Below are 25,111 nucleotides of genomic sequence, written 5' to 3' on the forward strand. Positions count from 1 at the left end.
TTCACAGTCAAGGTCAAGACTGATGTTCCTATTGCACTAGAATAGCATTTAACTTTTTTGTTTAAAGGAGACTATGATAACCATATGGAGAATGATAAAAGAAAAAACTTAGAGGACCAGCTGCAAAGATCAAAAATTTACATCAGGTGTGGATTTATTCAAAAATACCATATTGGAAGACCAGATCAGATATATTCCATGTATAAAAAATGAGGAAAAGAGGCCAAATGACAGCTATCATGGTTAACAAGGGAAGTGAAGAAAGCTATTAGAGCTAAAAGAAAATTTTTCAGAAAGTGGAAGAAGGATCTGATTAAAAATGATAGGAAACAGCATAAGAAATGGCAAGTTAAATGCAAAGTGCCAATAAGGAAGGCAAAGAGATCTTGAACAGAAGATTGCATTGAATGCAAAAATACATAATAAAAACTTTTTTTTAGATATATTAGAAACAAGAAGCTGGAAAATGAATCAGTCTGTTCCAGTATGGCAACTCTTATGTTCTTATTATAGTCACATCTCACAGATAGAAGATACACTTCAGTGGTAGTAATAATTGGGGCGTAGGCATTAGAGGAGGATGCAAACAGAGCAACTACCCTGAGGCTGTTGTTGGGTGTTGGGGCCCCTCCCAAATTTATGCCCTGGACTCAACTTATTTACTTGGTAACCTAGCAACATTTTGTGCCCTTTAGGGATTCCAATTTTATTGGAACTTGACCTAAGCCCAGTTATTAGAGGGACAATCATTTATCTGAAAGATACATACTGTGGGTCCCTCCAGAATCCATCACAATCACAACTTTGAGCTAGCCAATAGATGTTGTTCTTCCATTACCTCCTTGTAGGCATTATGCTACCTCTTGGCACTTCTAGCTAAGTGAGAGCTGAGCTTTGGAATCAAACACAAACATCTTGAACAACTGTGCCTGATGCTTCCACTGGTCACCGGATAGGCTTGTTTTTTTCAGGTTTTCTAATACATTCCCCCTCCCCCAAACATGCATTTTAGAAATATTTAGAAACATAAAATTTCAAATGATACTGCAGCACCACGATGTGCACCAAGTATACTAAGCTCATTAAAAAGTCTAAGAAATTAGAGCAAAACCAGTGAGTTACTAAGATACCAAAATTTAGTACATTCTGCACTTTTTCAAATGGTTCCTCTATTCAATGGTGCAGAACACTGTAATGTTTCCATTACCAAGATTCTTCCATCAACTAATGCAAATTTACAAGATATGACTGACTGCAACCTGATGGTTTGATAGAACAGTAGCAGGCCTTGAAAGACAGTTCTTGAAATGAGCTGAACTGTTTCTGAACTGTGCACTATACTTTTCTGCCATTTCATTTTAACATTCCAATATCAGCACAGTGTGAACTTTTGGAGTTTAATATGTCTATTGCACTTACAGTGAATACTGTAAAGCAATACACCACAGAACAACAAAGGGTCATTAGAATTGATCTTAAATTTACTCCAAAATAGGATACAACAAAACAACCTGACCTTTTCTTTCTAAAGGACAAAGATTTTTTGCTGCTTGGCAACCAGCCTACAAATAAACTAGCAATTATATCACCTTTAAAGTGATTGCTAGTGTGATTGTATGGTCATCTTGACAAACAAAGCAGCAAATGAAACTAGAAAAAATACATCTAAAGGAAAAATTTTCTTTAAAATGTAATTTTACAGACAAGATGCTTGTTGATAGATTAAAAACCCGAAATAGATCAAAACCAGGAGGAAAATATGAATTTCTAATGGAAAGGCATATCACTTCTTTTAATTTGACATTCATAAGCTCTTTGGGTCTCCCCCATTCAAGGCAGTGAATAAATCACAAAAATAAAAACAAATTATATGATGCAATATAATCATTAACAAAAATGATAATCTTAAAATATACAATATGATTACAAAAATTAAAAACAGTGTACATATAAATACAGCATAAGAAGTGTGTGATAGAGTGTGTAAGAACATTCCAGTTCCCTTTAAGCACCTCCCTCATGGGACATTACTAAAAGGCTTATCTCTGCAGTGCTCAGCAGAGAGGATGTTGCTTATTGTATCTGGATAGCAGAATTAGATATCAGAGATATTCTACAAAGCCTTTCTGTTGTCCTAAGTTTTCTGGATCAGTGATCTTTATTGCAAGGTCCACAAGCCAATGTTGGCCCTCTGAGATATCTGTGGCACTTTTTGTTTCCAGCGCTGCAGTCCTGCACTCTTCGGGTTGCAGGCAGTGTGGATGAAGTAAACACACTGCCTTTGGTGGCCCCGGAAGCTTTCCCTCTGCTTCAGCTTCCTGTCCCCGTGGTAAAAAGCTGTAATAGAGGGAAAGCTTCTGGGGGTCGCTGAAGGCAGTGTGTTTATTTCATTCATGCCACCCACCGCCTAAAGAGTGCAGGACTGTAATGTTGGAAACAAAAGTGCCAGATCCTGACCAGGTAGGGGAAGAAGATGCCAGATCTTTGATGGGAAGAAAGATGGGGAAGAAAGGGGAAGGGCAGAGAGAGGGAGGATATGGTGCACATGGATAGAGAGGAGGGAAAGAGCAGAGAGGGAGGAAATGGCACACATGGATGGACAGGAGGGGGAGGGTAGAGACAGGGAGGAGATGGTGCACCTAAATGGAGAAGAGGGGGAAGGTAGAAAGAGGGAGGAGATGGTGCACATGGATAGAGAAGAGAGGAAGACATGAAAAAGTATCAGACTGAGAAGGAAGCAGAAAAAGTGGAAGAAAGTTGAATGTTAAAAGCTAATGTGAAAGATGGATGTAGGGCAGAAAGTGAAGAAGAGAAAAATGGCAAATGGATAAGAAGGGCCTGGAAACAGTGAAAAGTAAAGACAGGAGGAAGTGCAGCCAGCCTGGGAAAAGATGATTACAAAAATAAAATCACCAGGCAACAAAGGTAGAAAAATTTTATTTTCAGTCCGGTGATTGAAATATTTCAGTTTTGAGAATTTACATCTGCTATCTACATGTTGCACTGTTCAGGAAGAAATGCATTTCTCTCTTTGCGAAACACCCCTTGAAACATATTTTACACTTTGTGCAAATATCGTGTTGACCAATACAGGGCAAGCAGTAGCTTCCCCCATTTGCAAAAGTATTCCAGCATATCCTTGGTTGAAGAGGAAGAGTTTAGTAAGCAGTCCTCTGACTGGACTGAGACTAAGGGCTCCTTTTACTAAGGTGCGCTAGCGTTTTTAGTGCGCGCAGAAGACTAACGCACGATATACCGCCTGCTTAAAAGGAGGCGGTAGCGGCTAGTGTGCGCTATTCTGCGCGTTAAGGCCCCAACGCATCTTTGTAAAAGGAGCCCTAAGGAACTGAGGTCAAACAGCACACAGAAGAAAAGAAAAAACAGGAGAAAAACTTTTGATCATACAGTGCAAAACAATTATAAGCAAAACGTAGCAGAATAAATCACAGCAGCAACACTTAAAACATATGTATTTCATTTTTTAACCAAATATGATTTCCTTGCCAGTACTCTGTGGAAATAGCCTATTACAATATTCATTTACTGATTAATTAGATTTTTATTTCCAAACAGGTATTGATGTAATAGGGCTGGTATTATAAAAGGATTTTTATTGTACATGAGATAGATATTTTTTTATTTATATATTCAAAAAATTTATATCCTGCATCATCTATCATTATGAGCTGCTTACAAGTCTCACATACATATACTTATACATAAACAGGACAATCATCTTTATTCATAAATACAATAAAATACATTTAAGACAAAAAAAATATTCCGTTTAATATAATCTATCTATATCAACTAAGAGCTGGATAGCAATGCTCCCGCTAAACAAGGGGTCTCAAAGTCCCTCCTTGAGGGCCGCAATCCAGTCAGATTTTCTGGATTTCCCCAATGAATATGCATGAGATCTATGTGCATGCACTGCTTTCAATGCATATTCATTGGGGAAATCCTGAAAACCCGACTGGATTGCAGTCCTCAAGGAGGGACTTTGAGATCCCTGCTCTAAACTGTGGGGAAATCATCCTCTTACATCCCTGGCAGTGATGGTGCTTTTTCAATACCAAATTTTCAATAGTGAGGGTCAGACAAGTTCTACAGCACTCCACAAATCCTGCCTGGCCCTAGTTGATTGAAAGCGCAATATTGTAGCATCATCCCCCACTGTCAGAAATGCAATTGGAAGACTCCTGCACAGCTTAGACTAGGGACTATTACTGGATAGTGCTGCTGAATATCTTTACAGATCACAATATCACTATTTGGACAGTGCCAGAGTGGTCTAGGGATGCATAGAATAGAAACAATTTATCTAGATAGAGGATTTTTAGCACTGCTATCCATATAATGGTCCAGATACCATAGGAAAGAAAAAAAGTGACCTAAGTGCTATCTGGATAGCAGGTGAATATTGCTGCTAGTAGTATAGTGCCAGCCCCTCAATGCATTATCTGGATATTTAGTGGCAGCCATTATTACATAATTTTATTGTTTTGTTGTTTATTCGTTTTAAATTATATTTTTGTATAATATTATGTATGTTACTTGTTACCTGCATAGAATTGTTGGATATGCGGGATATCAATTTTTAAATAAAATAAAGAAAAAAAATTCATATACTGTTGTTGAATATCTGAACAATTTTTGCACACAGCAGAGGGTGTAACCCCTCAAAGAAACAATTGACCGCTGCAGGCTCAATATCGGGAGTGCATGAGGCTAGGCTAAAACTGAAGTCAAGCTGCTGAAAGTCAACTTCTTCCAAATAAACTGATTTAAAATAATGTCTGGCACTGTATAGCATCTCACTGTAAGCATGCAACACCAGCTCTCAGGTTTTAGTTAGAAATAGCAAATGTAAGTTAGTTTTACTTACTTTTATTTGCTGAGGGCAGTCGTTAGAACAAAGACCACTTAGAACTACAAAAGAAAAACCAATAATTAAAATCTTCCTGAATCAGTGAATGAGATGTCTGTTTCTCCGCTTTGTGGAATTCCTCCTTTATCAAATTTTTTAAAATCAAAATACATAATTCCCTGACCAAGATTTCAGAACTTAACATAACCCCTTTATCTATGTCAGCATTTTTGCTAGGGATATATACGACTGTACCTCCATATGACTAAAGTAATTACTTCAACATCTGCTAGCAGCAAGAGTGAGGATTTGGAAAAAGAAATACCCACCTTCTTACTATATAACTAAATGCAATAATTTGGAAGTACTGCTGCTATGAAAAAACTCATTTGGATGACGAGGGAGAAGCCTGGGCACCTTTTGAAGCGAGTTTCACTGAGCAATGGCCCCTTTTGGGGTGGGTTGGTCCATTCATCCATACACACAGGTTTGCTTACGCACGCACAAGTAAACCCAAGCTTAAAGGAAAGCAGGAGGCAGCAACAGGAAAAAGATGAGGCATTCCGGCAGCCTTGGCCAAGAAAAGGGCTGTGTGCCACAGGAATCTCAAGCCCTATGGCACTAGAAGTGGCAGGCTGGCACTCCAAAGCCCTGTGGCCCTAGAAGAAGATGCAAGCCAAAGTTCAAACCGAGAGCACTGTTGGGTACATGGGGATTTTAAGCCCTGTGGTGCCGGAAGAGCAGACAGGCTTGCAGCCCTGGTGAAGAGCAGCACTGGATGTTATGGGGATCCCAAACCCTGTGGCAATGGAAAAAGGGGCCAGATTGTGGCTGCAGCAGAAAAGTGCAGATGCTGCAATCCATGTGAAGACAAGCTAGTTTAAAGAAGAGGGAAGGGGAGTGCCAGGGAGAAGAGAGAGGGAAAAGAAAAAGGGAAAATGTGTTATTCTGTTAGGATATATGTGCACTTTTCAACTTATTTTGACTTTGGGAAAGGTTGATTTATTTTTTTTTTTATTTCTTTTCCGCTAAATAACTAAGCGGATAACAGTAAAATATACATGTTTAATACATACAAACATAGCAAATACAGTATCATAAGAACCCTTTTCCATAAAAGAATATGCTTACAAAGCTCTAAAATAGCTTTCACAATAGTAAGCTAATAAAAAGCCTTAACAAATAAAAAGGTTTTTAATGCTTTTTAAAAGATATTTTGTCCCTACATAATCTTAGATATCCTGGCAGTGCATTCCACAAATGTGGACCCACTACTGAGATTGCTGATATTTATGTCTTCCTATAATATGTCTCTCCAAGTGTTTCAATTGATAGTCGCATTGCAGACTGAGATCTCAAGGATCTAGGAGGATGCAATGTTTCAACATTTGAGTTAGATAGCAGAGAGCCACAAAGCAATCGTTTCAACACTGGACTGATATGCTCATTCCAGGCCGTTCTCGTAATCATTTTTACTGCAGGGTTCTGAACGACTTGCAGTGCTTTTAAATTTTAACTTTCGTAATGCCCATCAACAGTGAATTACAGAAGTCCAATTTTGTCACAACAATAATTTATATTACTGTCCAGAAATCAGCAACGGACAACACTATTCTCACTCTAGATCAGGGATCTCAAAGTCCCTCCTTGAGGGCCGCAATCCAGTCGGGATTCAAATTTAGTACCTACTTGTTCCTATGCATCCAGCACATCATCCTATCCATACATTCTCCTAACTTTTTCTGAACATATTCTACCCCATAAATCACAGGGAAAAAGAAGTGAATATTGTCTGCATAAATACGATAGAACACTCCAAGTTCCTCAAGAACCCGCCCTATTGACGCAACATATATGTTGAACAGCAGGGCTGATAGTGCAGAGCCTTGGGGAACCCCCTTTTTCATCTTCATCGTCTCTGAAATCCTAAAGCAACATTTCACCACAAATTTCTGCTCCAGCAAGAGAGACCCAAACCATTTCAATACTGTCCCACCTATACCCCTTATCTGTTATTTATCTAACAACAATTTAGGATCTATGGTATCAAAGCAGCCTGTAAATCTAAAGACACCATAAAGAAAGTCACATCCTTATCAATACCTCTTCTTAACACATCCAAACTAGATGATAAGAGTTTCAACCCCATGCCATTTCCTAAAGCCATATTGATGGATATCTAACCAATTTTGATTCTTTTTCAAAAGAATATATCTCTCCCCTCCCTATTGTGATTCCCCTTCTCTGTTCTTTCCTATCAATTATGTAGTTCTACCCTAATTCCTTTTTGTTACAGTTTTGTCTTAGTAATTTTGTTTTCTTACTAATTTGCTGGTTTTACTCTATGTTTTTATGTTATACCCTTTTAATGTATTGTAAACTGCCAAGAAGTTTGATATGGCAGTATAACAAATTTTTAATAAACTTGAAACTTCTAATGCTCTCAACATAACACATTCAATTATCTTTACAACAACTGGGAATATTGAGATTGGTCTATAGTTATTTAAATTTTCCTTTTCCAAATCTTGCCTCTTCAACAATGGTTTAACAGTAGCTGTTTTACAGATATCAGGCACAACCCCTTTCTGTAATGATTTATTTACAATCTCCATCAACACAACACTCCCTTCATCTACAATTGCCTTTACATAAGAACAGCCTCACCGGGTCAGACCAATGGTCCATCAAGCCCAGTAGCCCGTTCCCACGGTGGTCAATCCAGGTCACCAGTACCTGGCCAAAATGCAAGGTGTAGCAATATTCCATGCTACCAATACAGGACAAGGAGTGGCTTCCCCTGTGTCTTTCTCAATAACAGACTATGGACTTTTCCTACAGGAACTTGTTCAAACCTTTCTTAAAACCAGCTACGCTATCCGCTCTTACCATATCCTCTGGCAACGCATTCCAGAGCTTAACTATTCTCTGAGTGAAAAAAAATTTCCTCCTATTGGTTTTAAAAGTATTTCCCTGTAACTTCATCGAGTGTCCCATAATCCTTGTAAATTTAATCGATCCACTTGTACCCGTTTTTATCACCAGCCATGGCGGTATTAGCTCCAATGCTCATAGGAATTTTATAAGTGTTGGAGCTTTTACTGCCATGGCCAGCAATAAAAAATTCTAACGCAGCTTCCTAAAAGGAGGATTGTCTCAGTTAGGGCACTGGTCCTTGACCAAAAGGGCCGCCGTGTGAGTGGACTGCTGGGCATGATGGACCACTGGTCTGACCCAGCAGCGGCATCTCTTATGTTCAATAACATTTTATGAAAAAGTAAAAATATTAAATTAAATGTTATACTCCTTAGGTATATAAACATTAAGAACAGATTAAAACCAAACAAATTGCGGAAATACTGATATTTTATGATAGCAAAATTAGGATAGAGGTATGAAAGAGGTAAGAGCATTTTAATCATTAAAGGGCATATAACAAAGCAAGAATAGCTGTCTAGGTCTTTGGTCAATCCTTGCCTTAGATTACTGTAAAATATCATTAGTTTAGTCAGCAACTCTGAAAGCCTATCTTCTGCAAACAGATGATGTCAGTACTACAGTTCTTCCCCTGACAACTCTTTGGGACTGATGCAGAAAGAAGAAACCTGCTGACCATGTACAAGCATTCAGCTGACTACCAATTAATACTTCATTTATTTATTTCTCCTCTGCCTTTTAATACCTCAACAACATCTGCTCCTGAGAGCAATTTATCTGGGCACCAAGCTAATTCAAGGATGTAAAATACACTGTGATTACATGAAGATACTCTAAAACCCTAGTACTAAATCTATATATCAGTGCCATGATTAAAAAAAAAAAAAAAAAAATGCACCTTTTAAAATAATTATCAAAACCAAAAAGTAAGAAAAGATCATATAAAATTGTAACTAGGAGAAAAAAAATATTTTCCATACTTGTGTTAAAGAGTTTACTCTGAAAACAAACACAAAGACAGTAAGGAGACATGTTACAGCCTCTCTTAAATCCAAACCTTTAAACTAGTTTAAACCCTGAGGGGCCAATTTAGAAAAATGGCAGCCTCCACCCTTCTAGCTCAGCATCTGCTCTCTGTTTCTCCTTTCCCCATAGCCTCTCATCTCCCTATCCCTTCTCTTTTCCCTCCTGTCCTTTTCTCTAGCATTCTCTCTATCTTCCTTTATTCCCATTGTCCAGCATCTCTCCATCACTCCCTTCTGCTCCTGGATCCAACATCTCCCTCTTTCTTCCCTCTCTCATATGTATCTTTCCCTTTCATCCACCCTCATGTCCAATATCTCCTCCCTCCCTTGTGCTCTGGGTAAACATTTCTCTTTCCCCTTCCTTCATGCAGCATCTCTTCTACCCCTTCACCATTCTGTCCAATATTTCTTCCCCATGCACCATTTCTTCCTCCCCTCTACCTCTTCGTACAATATTTTGTCCCTCTCTCACCCCCTAGTCTCTCCATGCAGCATATTTTTCCCCTCCACCACTTTGCTGCATCTTTCCCCTCCTCCCCTCCATCCTATGTCAAGCAATTGTCTCTCTTCCCTCCCCCAAATGTTGCATCTCTCCTTCATCCCACATCTCTTCCTCTCTTCAAGATCCCTGGGAGCAGTGTACCTTGACGGCACTGGCTCCTGTCCTGGAGGTTAATTGGCTTGGCTCCTGTGAGAAGTTGAACGGGTCCCAGGAAGCAGCAGCAATCCCCCTTACGCTGCTTTCTACTGAACTAGAAGCCTCTCCTCTGCCACGTCCTGCCCAGGCAGAGAAATAGGAAGTCATGGCAGACAGGAGGCTTCCAGATCAGCGGCAGTCAGCATGTGCTGGGGACCCATTCCACTTGAAGAGAGGGTCAGAGGACTGAGCCAGCTCACCTTCAGTGCAGAAGCTGGCGTTATCAAGCTGCACCACTACTAGGTGGGTCTGAGCCTAATCTGGGTGGGCCAAGGCCAACCCATGGCTACTTCTTTGGGAGGGACATGGGCAGGTCAGGGGCATTCACTATAGATACACGCAATATTATAGATTTATAGATTGCATCATACAAAGCACACAGATGCAAAAACATGAATAAAACTACCATATTCATAATGCTTATTTTTGAAAAGAATAAGGCCTCTCTTAAATCACACAAAAGTGATGTCAGCATGTTCAGAAATGTTTGAGACACTTGCTTTTACGTTTGTACTGTACATTTTGTCTCTCTTTGCAAGAACTAACAATAGTCTCTTACCATACTGGGATTGAACTTTCCCTGATATCTTGATGAAATCTTTACCCATGCTCATCGTTGACATCACCAAGATTGGGTGGGAAGAAGTTGAGGTGAGAATGTAAGAAGTGCATTTTAAGTGACATTCTGGTACCCATAAGCTGATATGTAACATAGTAGATGACGGTAGATAAAGACCTGAATGGTCCATCCAGTCTGCCCAACCTGATTCAATTTAATTTTTTTTTTCTTTTTAGCTATTTCTAGGCAGGAATCCAAAGCTTGGGTTCCAACTACTAAAGTCTCCGTCAGCATGTTCTCCACAAGCTCAGCATAATTCTCTGATCTGTGATTAACAAAAAAAATTCTGAACAACTAGAACAAATGCTTCGCATGCTGCCAATTCAGCTGGGTTCAGCTTCTATTTGAATGCATCATTGACGATCAGTTCACGGATTTTGGGTCCAACAAAAAAATGCCTTCTTTGATTTTGGCTTCACTTTTCTCAAAACCAAACGAACTTCTTAGGTGCTGAAACACATCACCATTTCTGTCCATCGCCTTGATAAAATTTTTCAGTAGACCCAGTTTTATGTGAAGTGTTGGAAGATAAATTTTCTCACTATGTACTAACGGCAGGTGCTTCACATTGTATCTGCTAGGTACAGATTAGAGAATGACACGGTGGTTGTTACCCGCGGCTAGCCTAGAGTAGCCGCGGGTAAACCGCCAAAACGGGGAAGAAAAAATAGTGGTCTCTGCGGGGAGGGGGACAATTCCATTCACTGCCCCGTGGAGCGGTGAATGGTCTTGTCTCCGCAGTGAGGCAATCACGGATCGCGCGATCCATCAGCCCCACCCGCCCGATTGCAGCGTTCCGCCATTTCCCTCCCTCCACATCACCTTATATGCAGAGTTTGCCGGCTTTCTTTTTCACCCAGCTGCACGCTTTCAAAAAGCCGCGCACACGCGGCTGCTAGAGTTGATCAATTTTCTCCTCTCCTGCAACTTCCTGTTTCCGGTTGCGTCAGAGGAGAAGATTGAACAACAGAGCAGCTGCACGTGCATGGCTCTTTGAAAGCGTGCGGCTGGGCAAAAAAGAAAGCCGGCAAACTTAGCATCTAAGGTGAGGTGGAGGGAGATGACGGAACACTGCATTCGGGCGGGAGGGGGCTGCTGGACCGCGTGATCGCGCGTGTTCCCGGCTCACATTAGAAAGGAGGGAGTGAAAGGGAAAGAGATTCTGGGCCAAGGGGATGAAGAGGGAGAGAAAGAAACCCACAGCAGGAAAGAAAGGGGAGGACAGGCAGGTGAGCCAGATGCTGGAAGCAGGGGGGGGGAGAAAGAGGGAAAAATGCTAGATGGGGTTGAAGAGAAGAGACACATTGGTGTGGAAGAGGAAGAGAGGGGAAATCTGGATACAGGAAGGTAACAGAAACAGGGGAAATTTTGTGCATGGGGGCATAGGGACAAAGACATAAAGGGGACATACATGCCATGGGGATGGTATATGGACACGGGGGGGGGGGAGGACACAACAACAATGCCAGATACATAGGGGAGATCTTAGAAATGGGGAAAATAGGAACACAGAAGCGAGATTGTTTGGGGACCGAGCTCGCAGGCTCCAGTGGCTTGCACAAATTAAGAGGGAGGGAGGGAGGTAGGCAGATAGGCCGCGCAAGAGGAGCTGATGGGTGGTAGAAAGGAAAAGATGGTGAAGAAGGGAGGGAAGTATGGTGGTAGAAAAGAATAGAACAGACATTGAAGGAGGGTGGAGAGGAACAGACCCTGAAGGGAACTGTGGAAGACAGAGTGGGAAGAAGACAGATGCCAGACTATGGGGGAGTGGAGGGAAGATGGGTGCCAGACCAAATGGGGGGGGGGGTATAAAGGGAGAGGCACAGTAACCAAGCAAATGGAAGACGCAGAAAGAAGACACACAGTGGATGGAAGGAATTGAATGAGAAGATGAGGAAAGCAAAAACCAGACAACAAAGGTAGAAAAAAAAATTCTATTTCTTTTCTTTTTTGCTTTAGGATAAAGTAGTATATTAGTTGTGTTGATAAAAATTTATAAACAAAGCCCTGCCAGCTGAACATCTCTTCTCTAGTTCAGCAGCCAGAACTTTGATTTATAAGGAAGGCATAAGCTAAATATTGCAGTACTGAGGCTTATATGGATGCTGCGGGGACGGTGATGGGCGGTGAATGGGATGGCAGTGATGGTGACGGGGTGGTGAAGGGGATGGCGGTGATGATGACGGGGCGGTGAAGGGAATAGCGGTGACGTGGCGGTGAAGGGGACGGTGGGACGGGGACGGGGCAGTGACGGGGACAGATTTTATTCCCGTGTCATTCTCTAGTACAGATTCATCTCGGTTTGGCCATTTTTTCTGCCTGTAATGGTTGGCATCATCACGACTGTTTCAAAGACACAAAAAGCACATGTATTTGGTGTATCCCAGTTGCAGACCCAGAAGGAGTGACACAACTTTGAGATCACCACAGAGGTTCCACTGGTGATCTGCATAGCGTGTGAATTTTAAATGTGTCTCCATGGACTCATACGTTTTCTTTAACCCAACTGCATGAGCAACAGGAACAGATGGCTTCTAGTTTTCATTGTGTAAAAGTACAGTTTTAAGGCTTGCTTTGCTTGAATCAATGAATAGTCTCCATTAATCAAACATATTCATATCCCAGTTCACGCATGAGACCATTAATATCAGTACAGAAACAAATGTTTCCTTCCATTTGATAAAAGGAAGCCAGGATGGTGTGATGATCACAGAAAAAATATATTTTGGTGTTATGCCTTAAAAGATTCCATTGCTTCAGTCTTGAACCCAACAATTCTGCTTTCTCCTTCGACAGTGACAAGTCTCTAACCAGATCATTAAGATCTTCTTGAGTTAGCAGGTGAGGTTGTTTTTCATCCACTTCAGGTTCATACAACTCCTCCACAGCAGCAGAGACACATTCTTCATCTCAACTTTTGGCACATTGTGCTGCAGATGTGGACGGAGGAATTGGAACTGGATTCTCTGAGTCATGAGGAATGGATTTAATTGCTGACAAGCAATCAGGATACACAATTTTTGATTTATTTCTCTTTGTGAATCCAGCTATTTTGTCATGCAAAAATAACAGTCTGAGTGATGATTTGTTAGTTTGCGCCACACCATGGGTACAGCGAAAGGCATCTTCTTCCGTTTCCCAATTAGAACCTGTATTAATCTGGAATAGCAGACAGTGCAGCATACATGAGGTGCCCACGCTTTATCTTGGTCGCCAACTTTACAGCCAAAATAATGCTCATATGCACTTTGAAGTATGCTGGACAGATTATTTTGCTGATCTTGTGCAGTAAAATGTCCACAGACATAACAGAAATTATCAGGATGGTCAACACAACCTCGTCTTTTCATAATAATTATATCTTAGACAAAAACAAACAAAATACAAAAATTCACAGATAGAAAAAGCAGCACAATCACTTTTTAGTATAAACTTTCAAATTACTGGTATATGTGATCTATGAGCTGTCCTAAAATGCAATATTGTGTTACAGAAACAGTAAAATACCGACACTTCACGGTAGCGTTATTGACAAAAATGATATAAACACAAACTGACACATAACTTAAAAACAGGATATGATAGGCGAAAACTGTTTTCAGATTTAGAGTCAGCATGTGGCCCTTGATAAGGTACAGGTGACAGAACTCCAGTAGCAAAATGCTTGTTGACTACTGTAATTAGTAATAAGATACTAAAAATAACCGATTGTGCAAATCTTCACTTCTTAACTTAGCATATAGTGGAAGCCCCTTTTGTAGCAATAACAACCAACAGCCATATGTCATTTATAGTATCTACCATTTTTGCAAAGAAGGATGATGAAGTTTTTTCCTTTTTTAAAACAAACAGCTCAAGCTCTTTCAGGTTGGCTGGGACTCAATGGACTGCATTCTCAAGAATTACTACAGATTTTTATTGGATTCATGTTGGGTCTTTGACTAGGCTTCTCAAGGACATACACTTTCCTCTTACTGAGTCACTGCTGCTTTGCTTAGGATCACTGTACTACTGAATAGTGATTCTTCTCCCCAGTTCCAGATCTATGGGATTCTAGGATCTGTTCAACCTTCTAATGTAATCCTTGGAAGCCAACCTAGATCTTGCATGAATAAAACATTTTACCTATGCAGGCAACATAACAATCATGCAACCTGTAACGGCTGCATTAGCCAGCATCCTTCACTACTGTCAAAAATGTGTCCACACATGGGGGATCAAGATGGCGACGGAGCTAGTCGCTTAGCTGGAGGCTCTCCCTGCACTGGAAAATTTAATTCTTTTTTACCATCTTTCCTGCTCTTCAATATGCCTAAGCGCAGAAGGAAACAGAGGGGTGGTCTTCCTACCTCCTCTGCCACATCGCTAACGCGCCAGACAGCAATAACATCGTTTGCTGTGTTGGTTGCTCAGGGCACTCCGGCTGATTGAGAGGGGTCAATCTCGATTTCGGATAGCGAAGTTTCGCTTAGCCCAGCTGGTCCGGGAGGTCCCCCATGCCTAGGGAAAATGTCGGGGACGCCAACGGCATTGCAGGAAGCAGCAGGGATGTTCAGCGCCAGCCTACCCTTGACTCCGGAGGCAGTTCCAGTCTCGCTGGATTTCTCACATCAATCGCTAGCGACTGAGGGACTTGGAGTTCAGGGTGGCTTGGGAAGAGGAACTTTAAATTCTGATCCAACGACTGTATTTTCTTCGACGATTCCTGCTTCCCTCCTGAGCCCGTTGAAAAAAACACCAGTGAGACTTGGAAGCACACTGGGAGGCTATCGAAAGCCTTCATAAGGTATGCTCCCATTTTATTTCAGCTTCACAAACTTCCTCATTACAGTTGAAAAATATTGAAGGGAAAATTCAACATCAAGACCAGAGACTAGACAAAATTGAAAAACAGGTCTCCGATTTACAGAATTCTTCTAATCTTCAAGCTAAGGACAAAGCAATGTTGTCTAGGATGATTGAAAATCTGGAGAACGCAAATAGGAACTTAAACTTAAGATTAATTAATTTTCCAGTCACCAGACTACAATCACCTAAGGAACTTTTCCAACAGTTTCTAACTTCAGTCTTAAAGTATCCAGAGACATCAATACCCCCTTTACAGAAAATATATTATTTAAATATTCCTAAGGCAACGAACCAGGACTTGGATATAACAGAGTCCTCACAATCTGAAACTTCTGTACAGGCTACATTGCTTGTGACCTTTGTTTTTTTACAAGACAAAGAAGCAGTTCTTTGTCTATTCTTTAGGACTGAGAATGTTGAATTTTATGGTTCAAAAATAGCTATATTTCCTGATGTTTCCAAATGGACACACTGCGTCGTAAAAAATTTCTATTGTTACATCAATCAGTATTGGGTCTAGGAGCTACCTTTCAGCTGTGCTTTCCATGTAAATGTTGTATTAATTATCAAGCAAATAGTTACGTTTTTTATGAACCCGATCAATTACAATTTTTCCTGGAGGGTAAAGCAGCTTCCGTAACCTCTCAGATGCCCACTGAAGTCACCGTCCAGACTGTATAGTAAAGATACAACCGATTTGCTCTGTACTTATGAGTATATTGATATATTTCCTTGAAAATCAACTACCCTTGATTTGTGCTTGATTCTCTCTCCTTAATTGTAGGCTACTATCATGGTATTGTATATGTAATTAATGTTTTATTTCCTATTGGACATTGTTATGTTTCTTTATCAAATAAATTTTCATTTGATGTTAAACAAAGGTAAATAAATAATATTAAAATAAAAAAAAAAAAGTGTCCACATCATAGAAAATTGGACTTCAACCCACTACCTCAAACTATATATAGCAAAACCAAATTCCTTTGGCTAGGACCTCAACTGACATACGCTACACTCCAAGGATTACAGTAGACAACACAGACTTTCCATTAGAATTACAATTCTGAAATTTAGTAGTAGAAATTGATAACCACCTATCCATGAAGAGCCACGTACAATCAATAATAAAACAATCTTTCCTTGTGATGAGGAAGCTAAGATCTGTCACAAAATACTTTGAAACGGAGGCTTTCTGAATTTTAGTGCAATCCCTAATCCTATGTTGACTAGATTGCTGCAAAGTAACATTGCTATCACGTCTACAACTAGTTCAAAGTGCAGAGGTATGACTCATATAAGGACTATGGAAATCAGAACATTTACAGCCCTCTGTCTTTAAGATCCTGACAGGGAATGCTCCCGACTACCTAACAGAGTTGGCCACTCTACTCCAGGGTGCTTCCAACAAATATTCCACTAGAAATCTTTTCCACTTAAAATTCCCGGCATGCAATATAAAGTCTACCAGACAAATTACCTTATCCATTCAATATCAATTAGCAAAATGCTGGAACCAACTACCGCTTACATTACAATCTTGTGACCACTATCTCAGGTTCAGAAAACTTTTAAAACCATTTCTGTACCAAGACAGGGAGCCAACCCGGAAGTAACTGTAATGGTAATTGTATAAGCCCATTTCTAAACTGTCCAATGCAACTCCTGGGACATAACGATGAGCCAAAGATGACTTACTTAAACTTGTAACTATGTATTTGTAACTGTGATCTACTATTACTACTATTTATCATTTCTATAATGCATGAAAGGTGTATACAGCACTGTGCTTAACTGTATTATTAATTGTACTGATACTGATCTACCTGTACTAGCAACTTTACTGAATGTCTGTGTCAAACTGTCCATTGTAACTTCCTGGGTAACTGACTTATCAGATGACTGGGCAAGAGGTATTTCTCATTACATATCTACCCCCAGGCACCTTTGTTTTCTGTAAAACACAATGCAATAGGGTTAGACAGTTCTTAAAACATGTGACTAGGTCTTCATGACCACCTGGTCATCCCAAGGTCCTCCCTTGACTCCTTGTTCTCCTGGGTCCTCCCTAGACTTCATCTCTCCAGGCTTCTCCTTCTTTCCTCCAACCCTCCAGATCTTCCGCAGCTTCCAGTGCCATTCACCGGTCACTTTGCTGGTTGCTACTATCTCAGCCGTCCCTCCGCCGGATGCTTAGATCTTGGCCAATGCTCCCAGGGTCTCTCACCCTGCTTCACCTAGGATCTTCTCTGATGGCTCTCAGTGCCATCACCAATCTCTCCACTGGTTGCCACGGCCCCGCCGGTTCCACCACTGATCAGCCGCCTGACCCCCTCAGCCTTGGGCTCTGCTAGCCTCTTGTGGGGCTACCGCCAGCCCCTCAATCCCAAGCCTCTTGGGTCCCCACCACCTGGATCCTTGTTCACTGGTCCCACTGCCAGTCATCAAGCTTGAGCCACTTCCTTGACTCCAGGCTCTACCAGGCTCTCTGGCTACTTCTAATTCCTGCTTGTGTATAGGTCCCCCAGACTCTCCCACCACCAGACTTTCATTCTCCACTGTACCAGGCCCCCCTTGGCAGCGCATGTCAGCACTGGCCTTCAGGGCTTATCGGAAGTTAGGTCAGAGGCCAACATTCCTTCTCCCGAGGGTCATCCAGCTCCCAAAGGAGCTGTTTGCCTTCTGAGCTCTCTGTTGGGAGCTGTTCTTTTTAGCACCACAATCCACTCATGGTGAGTGGACAGCTCCCAGCAGTACTTGCAGCTCTGCAGATTAGCTCTTCTCTCAGGTTCAATGAGCTCCACTGCTTGGGCTCCCTCCGCTGATCAGTGAAAGGTACTCCACCCTGTCACATGGACCCAACCTCTTGTAACATAATCCAATCTTGAACTGATTAGGTAAAGGCAGAACATACAACGTATACCATATAACATAACATCTGCCTATATTTTGCACCACTCACCTCTATCTTCAGACTCTGTTCCCACTGTTGCAAAACATCCTCACAACATAATATTGTCATCACTGTGACTTACAGAAAGGACAGTGTTATATGCTATGCGAACCATAAAGTTCCATTTGGTCTTATTTATTTATTTGTTTTTATATCCCATCCTCCCCAGAGAACTCAGAATGGTTAAAGTTTAACATTCACATATAACATTACATAGGGTTAAAGTTGACATTCATAGGGTTACAATAAACATTACCTAGGGTTACTGTTTGGCAGTGCATGGAGTTACAACTTTGCAATTGAGGTGTGCAGTGTGAGAAAGCAATCTAATAGTACAATTTAATACATATTTGTGCCTAATGCAGCTTAGTATTTTGCGCCAGAAGAACTAACAAATCAATTCTGGAAGAGATCAAACTGACTATGTCACTTGAAGCCCAAATAACAAGTTATGACTGTCTTATTTTGGTCACACTATCAGAAAAGAAAGATCATTCGAGAAGGACATTATGTTTGGGAAGATTGAAAGAACCAGGTGAAGAGGGTGACTGGATATGTTGAAAACAACCCTGGGGATGACTCTGGAAGACCTTACTGGCCTAGCACAAAACCAATCTCTTTTTAGATGTGTAATTGATCAAGTCGCTAGTACTTGACCATGAGTCGATGGAGCCTAACTATCTAACTAATGATGGTGGAAAAGAACTGTCTTTACTAAAACATATGAAAACATAAATCCTCCCACATGCACACAGTGTCTCATTTTGAAAGTACAGATTAGTGAAACAAATGCCTTTAATGCATCTTGAATTTTATTTCATAAGACAACAGAATGCAAAAAATGTTCAAAGGTGTGATCACTTTTAAAAGGCACTATAAATGTACTGGAAAGTTTTATAACACTTACTGTGAGCTACATTTTTTATTTTTTTGTATTAGTTTTTAAATACATGATTTCCGCACCGCACAACATAATGTCATATCTAACCTCACTCTTTCATCAGGCATCACTCTCACAATGGAAAAATCGACCAAGGTACTAGGCTGCTTCTTAGAGAACACTCTCACAATAGAACCACAAATCTCTAACCTTTGGAAAAAGACCATCTACACTATGCGTCAACTGCGACTCACAAGATCATACTTCCACCCTCATCACTTTGCTCTGATTGTTCAGATGATGGTCTTACCTCAACTGGACTATTGCAACTCTGCCTACCTTGGCATCAACACCATTCTTATCCACAAACTGCAGCTCATCCAGAACACTGCCATTAGATTAATCTACAAATTAAAGAAATATGATTCAATCACAACCTTTGTTATGCCTATGGCCAGGGGGTAACTGAAACTCAGCATACTGCATGACATGTCTCTTCAAGCCTGCTTATCTGCTATCCTGACCTCAGTGACCTGGGTGTTGCCAAAACAAAGAACAGTAAAACCAGGTTGACCAGGTGTCCGAGTGAAGAAAGCTGGTTTCTGCAACAAGCCTGCTTATCTGCTATTCTGACCTCTTGACCACAGTGACCTGGGTGTTGCCAAAACAAAGAACAGGACCGGGTGTGCCTGAGTCGTAGTGATGGAAGCTGGTTACTGCAGGATCGGCTTGTATAACTATGAACTCAGCAGTTTTCACCCTATATAAGAAACGAGACTGTCCCCCAGAATCAGAATCTATTTCGTTGCAACCACGGGGCAGTCCGTGTCCTACCTATCAATCGCAGGGATTCCCAATTGTGAAGGATGGTGACGCCTGGGATCACGGTGAAGTTATTCTATTTTTATATTCATCTATATATATAAGTATAATAAAGGGTTATTGTCTATGCTTTTATATTGTCTGTATGCTTTTCTGAGTGTCACTGATCATCCCATCTGACAGAAATAAGTGGCGAAACAACCTTCATCAGGCAACTACACTGGCTCCCAATATCATCCCAAATAATTTTCAAAACTTCATGTATCCTACACCAGATTCTATACGGAAGCTTAGCAGCCCCTCTCAACCAATTATTCTCTAATGTTTGGTTGACATCAAAAAGAATCCTTAACAGAATCCAACTAAACCTGCCATCCACAAAATACCTCCATTATAAGCAAATTTTCCACTTTATGCTAACTTATCTGGGTGAGAGACAAATTACACCACATTCAGAAAAAACCTGAAGACTCACTTCTTTGATAATGAACTGTTTCAGTATCTGTATAGCAACCCCTACTTCTATGTCCCTCCTCTTGCTTCTCTATGCCCCCGTCCCCTACTGCTTTCCCCTTCTTCTTTAATCTGTGCCTTGAGCTTGAATGGGTTGTATGACTAACAAATGGAAGATTAGATTAGATTCATTGTCCTGAACTCAACTAACCAAACTACTTAAGCAACATGCTTGAGAAGCATCATTCAGGGAAATGACAAAAGGGTACAGGCTGGTTAGGGAGCAAAGTAGTTTTTCTTTTCTATCCAGCATCACCCCTCTCATATTCCCTATAAGTGACAGGAAAGGAGATTTGGGGAAATGACACAAACAGAAGAATAGTAAACACCAAAAAGTCCAATAGGACAGAGAATCCACGGGTATAAAACAGTACAAAAGGAAGTGGGAACGGACAATGAACACTCCACTGAAGATCACTGATGTAAAACCAACTTGTTTATTTCATAAAAGGATACAAGCAAAAGCTGTGGACCCGACACAGCACTGTGTTTCAGCGTCTGCGGAACGCCTGCATCAGGGGTCACTGTGGTGTATATGTTCACAGATGACATGTCTGGGATAAAACAAAGCTCGGTCCAACTAACATGCTAAAGTAACCAAAATCACTGAAAAGCTAAGGAAGCATTTTCAAAAAATCTCAGATAACCACCATATCCCCAAAGCATACTAGATAATAGGACTTTAAATGTACAAAAAAAACGTTTCATAGTATCAACTGGAGAAAGCTAGTTAGGTGAGGAATGGTGTAAACTTGAATGGTGGCATTTTCTTTTGGGTTTATTTTGTTCATGTTAGCAGCTTGCCTTTGTGAGGTAGGTTTTAAAATCATGCATCATCTGGGTTAATGAATGCGGTTGGCATCAGCATTTCAAGCCATTGTTTGCCACTGGGGGTCGGCCACAGTTTGACTTCATGGCGATGGCAAAGAACAAAAAGGCAGTCTAGTTCTTCAGTCAATGATCCAAGCCCGGAAGCGCGGGTCTGCTTGCTCTAGTCCAGTCATGGCCAAGGGACGTACTTTTATACGTTTTTCCCCTGTGGCCCATGATAGGCCAAATCCTTCAAAGGATTGCAAGTTATTGGAGAAAGGTCATTCTAGTAGCTCCAGACTGGCCACACAAACCGTGGTATGTGGATCTGGTGTGTCTTTGGTCAGGTCCCAGATTTAGACTACAGGTGAATCCAGATCTTCTTTCCTTGAAAAGGAGATAGTTTGGACAGGCTGGAGTGAGATTCATCGGCAACTCCAGTAGTTGGATCCTAAGGACAGTACTGGGTAGATTTTTAAGGTCTATGGCCCAGAAATAACAAAGTAAAAAGACATTTTAATTTGATCATGAAATTGGTAATGCATGGGATTACAGGGCAGACTAGATGGACCATTCAGGTCTTTATCTGCTGTCATTTACTATGTTAGACCCTTTCTGAACAACAACTGCCCCTTAAAAGGGAATCTTTTGGAAGTAACTTTAGAGGTGGAATCTCCAGCCCATTGTCTGATCCATAGTATTCTCCAGGCAGAAATGGAATAAACTGACGCTTAACTGATAACATGAATAATATAATAGAGAGCATTCACCACATAATCCATTCCAGACAAAAGGAGCTGAGGAATGGGCTCCTTTCCCTCACACTCCAGTGTACGTAGCCTGAAAAGACAGGCACGTGTTACAAAGGACACTGCTGAGGCAGCTTTGACTCCCATCACCAACACCTTGAACAGTCTCTTAAAGACCACATCCACATGGTGATTTTGCATATCTTTCAGCACTACACCACCTTCACTCAGAAGAGAGGTGCACTTATTACCCTGCCCAACCAAGGAATCCACTTTAAGTTGGGTAAAAAAAGTTTCTGGCACTCCTGTGCCATAGGATACAGTTGAGACATGGCTCTGGCAACCTTGAGGGACCCCTATGGAGAATCTCACTGCTCAGTGACTAAGATGTTAATGTCTTGATGCCAGGGAAAAATATTAAAATGCACCCTCACTCCACTCATAAGAGTGGAGGAAGTAGATGGAACTGGTTGAGAGTCTAAATTCAGCTCGCGCAGGGATTCTGCAATGAGATCCAGCAGAGTTGTAGGCTTAAAGAAGTGCAGGACCATGGGATCATCCCCAGTATCCAAAGCACCAGACAGTGAACCTGTGTTCCCCGAAATGTGAGGTGCATTCTGTAACAATAAGGGAAGAGTGAGAGACTGATCATCATCTGTGTCCCCATCCAAACAATCTTCTAGGCCCTAAGCAACGTTAGACTGTGAGGCAAATGCACCAATAGAGGCCATGCCCTCAAGTGCAGTGCCTGAAGCGCAGCCGGTAGGGCATGGCTGGCTAGCTAGCTGACTACAAAGTCTCTCTCTCTCTCTAGCAGTCCCAGCTACATGAAAACAGGACGCTGAAGTAACTTTGGAGTCAGCTAGCCATGCTCTGCCAGCAGTGTATGAAGGGAGTTACGCTGGAATGGGGGGGAATGGAAGGAGGTGGAGAGAGATACCAGACTGTGGGGGTGGGAGGGGAGGAAGAAGAGAGAGATAACGGGTCATGATGGTAGAGAGGAGGGAGATACCAAACTGCAAGGATGCGAAGGGGGAAGAGGAGGATTCAGGAAGATTTTCCAAAGAAGATCGTGGACCCTGTGGGCAGGTTCAGGTGCACAGGAAGATTTGCTAAGAGAGAGAAAGAGGTGTGGACGGAGGTGGGGGTGATGTTTGAGAGGGCCAGATGCTGGAAATAGGGGGGGGGGGGGGAAATTAAGAGAGAGTGACAATGGAGGGAAGGAGAGAAATGATGATCATGGTGTGGTGGGAAAAGGGAGAGAGAAGAAGACAGGGAGATGAGAAGGGAAGGCAAGATGAGGGTAACTATGAAGGGAAGGGATGTAGACAGATTAATGAAGTTTGCTCCATTATCTTGGAAATCCACTTACCAATAACTTTAACAAAATAAGCATCTGCTTCAAAATTATTTTTTAGTGTGTGGATAGCTAATTCATTGTTTTTGTATCCTTTGCTGAGCACAATGATATCTAGGATTCCCTGTAAAACAAACAAACAAAAAAGAAAATAAAGAAAACATAAAGGGAAAGGGAACAAGATTTGATATATCGCCTTTCTGTAGTTATAATCAAAGCAGTTTACAAATTATATGAGTATATAGGTACTTCTTTTGAACCTGGGGCATTGGAGGGTTAAGGGCTTCTTTAATTAAGGTGTGCTGCTGGATTAAGAACAAACTAAATGCTTAAAAGCCCACAGGAATAAATGAGCTTCATGGCATTTAGTGTGCGCTACATTCATTAGCGCACTTTAGTAAAAGGAGCCCTAAATGACTTGCCCAGAGCCAACACTGGTACTGTTGGTATAGATATCTAGGGATAAAGCAAATTTTATTACTGAAAGATATAATGATAAAGACTTGTATAAATTTAATGACATTAGTAAATCTGCAGCTTTGGTAAATACTGAAATTTAGCCAATTTTAATCCAATTTTTTGTATAATTTGACAAATAGGAAGACGATTTTCTTGCAAAACTTTTTAAATTGGCAATACCAGCTAAATTATGCTGGGTTTTATTAAGCGGTGGTAGAAGTTTCTACCGAGGCCCGGCAAGGTAACTGCTCCAACGCTCATAGAATTCCTGAGTGTCAGAGTAGTTACCTCGCCAGGCCATGGTAGAAACCTCTACTGCGCTTAATAAAAGGAGCCCTTAATCACTTATCAATCAGCCCATTTCTTTATAGCACAGCTTTCTCTTCCAGGACCATTTTTTTTAATTTGCTGCAATATATTCATTTCTTCTGTTTTTAATTTGTTGGCATTCAAGAATTTATTTCAATTTAATTTGAAACACATATATATTCCACTACAACCCTGATAACCTGGCTACAAATTATTTATTTTCTTTTGGAAATGTACATGGTTAATATTTTACAACAGGTGTAAGTAACTCCAGGCCTCAAGTGCTGCTAGTCAGTTGGTTTTCAGGATATCCGTAATGAATATGTTTGAGATGCATCTGCATACAAGGAAGGCAGTATATGGAAATGCACATCATGTATATTGAAAATCTGACTAGTTGGGGCACTTGACCAGCATTGCCTATGCTCCCTCACTGTGAATCTAAGTAAACTGAGATGCTACACTTCCTCCTCCCCATTCGCGGTTTCTGCACTCGCAATTTCACATAATCGCGATTTTTTTGGGGGGGGAGGGGGAAAAAAATCCCCATATTTTAGCCTTCTCCCCGGCATCCCGGCCTTACCTGGTGGTCTAGCGGGCTTTCAGGCCAGAAGTGATCTTCCTATGCTCCTGCCTGTGTAGATCGCCAATAGGAAATGGCTGCTGTGAGCTCCCGCCGTAATCTCGAGAGACTACGGGAACTCATGGCAGTCATTTCCTATTGGCGATCTGCATGGGGCAGGAGCATAGGAAGATCGCTCCTGCCCCGAAAGCCTGCTAGACCACCAGGTAAGGCTGGGATGCCGGGGGAAAGGCGGGAGGGAGGCGGGGGTGGGTCAGAGCTGGATATTTGCGGTATTTCTCTATTCGTGGTCCGGCTCTGCCCCTATCCCCCGCGAATAACGAGGGAGATGTGTACTCTACTGATGTTTAAGGTATGAATACTGCCAGGGTCTCAAATGAAAGATTAGATTCTTACCTTGCTAATCTTTTTTCTGATAGAAGACATAGGATTCTGTATGGTAGCTGCTGCTTCCCATGAGTTGCAAATCTGCAGAAGGGTGTCACATAAGCTCTGAATTCCTCCACTTCTGCAGTGGAGAACAGCTCCCTCTTCAGTTGGTACCAAAGCAATCAAACTCCACTGAAACAGAAGAAAAGAGAAGGAGAGGCAGGGGGAACTTCCCCAGCAACAAACCATATTGTGTTCCACTCTGTAACCTATAATCAGAGAACAATAATTAATAACAATTAACAATTTAA

The 25,111-nt window shown here is 41.3% G+C and overlaps 1 protein-coding gene across 2 annotated transcripts in view; it reads right to left on the bottom strand.

Moving 5' to 3' along the window:
- Window positions 1-25,111, bottom strand: part of ITFG1 (integrin alpha FG-GAP repeat containing 1) — a 304,607-nt gene that overhangs the window by 84,065 nt on the left and 195,431 nt on the right. For both annotated transcript variants that reach the window (XM_033940818.1, XM_033940817.1), the window contains exons 12-13: window positions 23,096-23,204; window positions 4,889-4,932 (exon numbers count right to left, since the gene is read on the bottom strand). In XM_033940818.1, the coding sequence (XP_033796709.1) occupies window positions 4,889-4,932; window positions 23,096-23,204 (153 nt within the window). The remainder of the gene's footprint in view (window positions 1-4,888; window positions 4,933-23,095; window positions 23,205-25,111) is intronic.

The sequence above is a fragment of the Geotrypetes seraphini genome, chromosome 4 (genome assembly GCF_902459505.1).
Source record: "Geotrypetes seraphini chromosome 4, aGeoSer1.1, whole genome shotgun sequence".
Taxonomy (NCBI): Eukaryota; Metazoa; Chordata; class Amphibia; order Gymnophiona; family Dermophiidae; genus Geotrypetes; species Geotrypetes seraphini.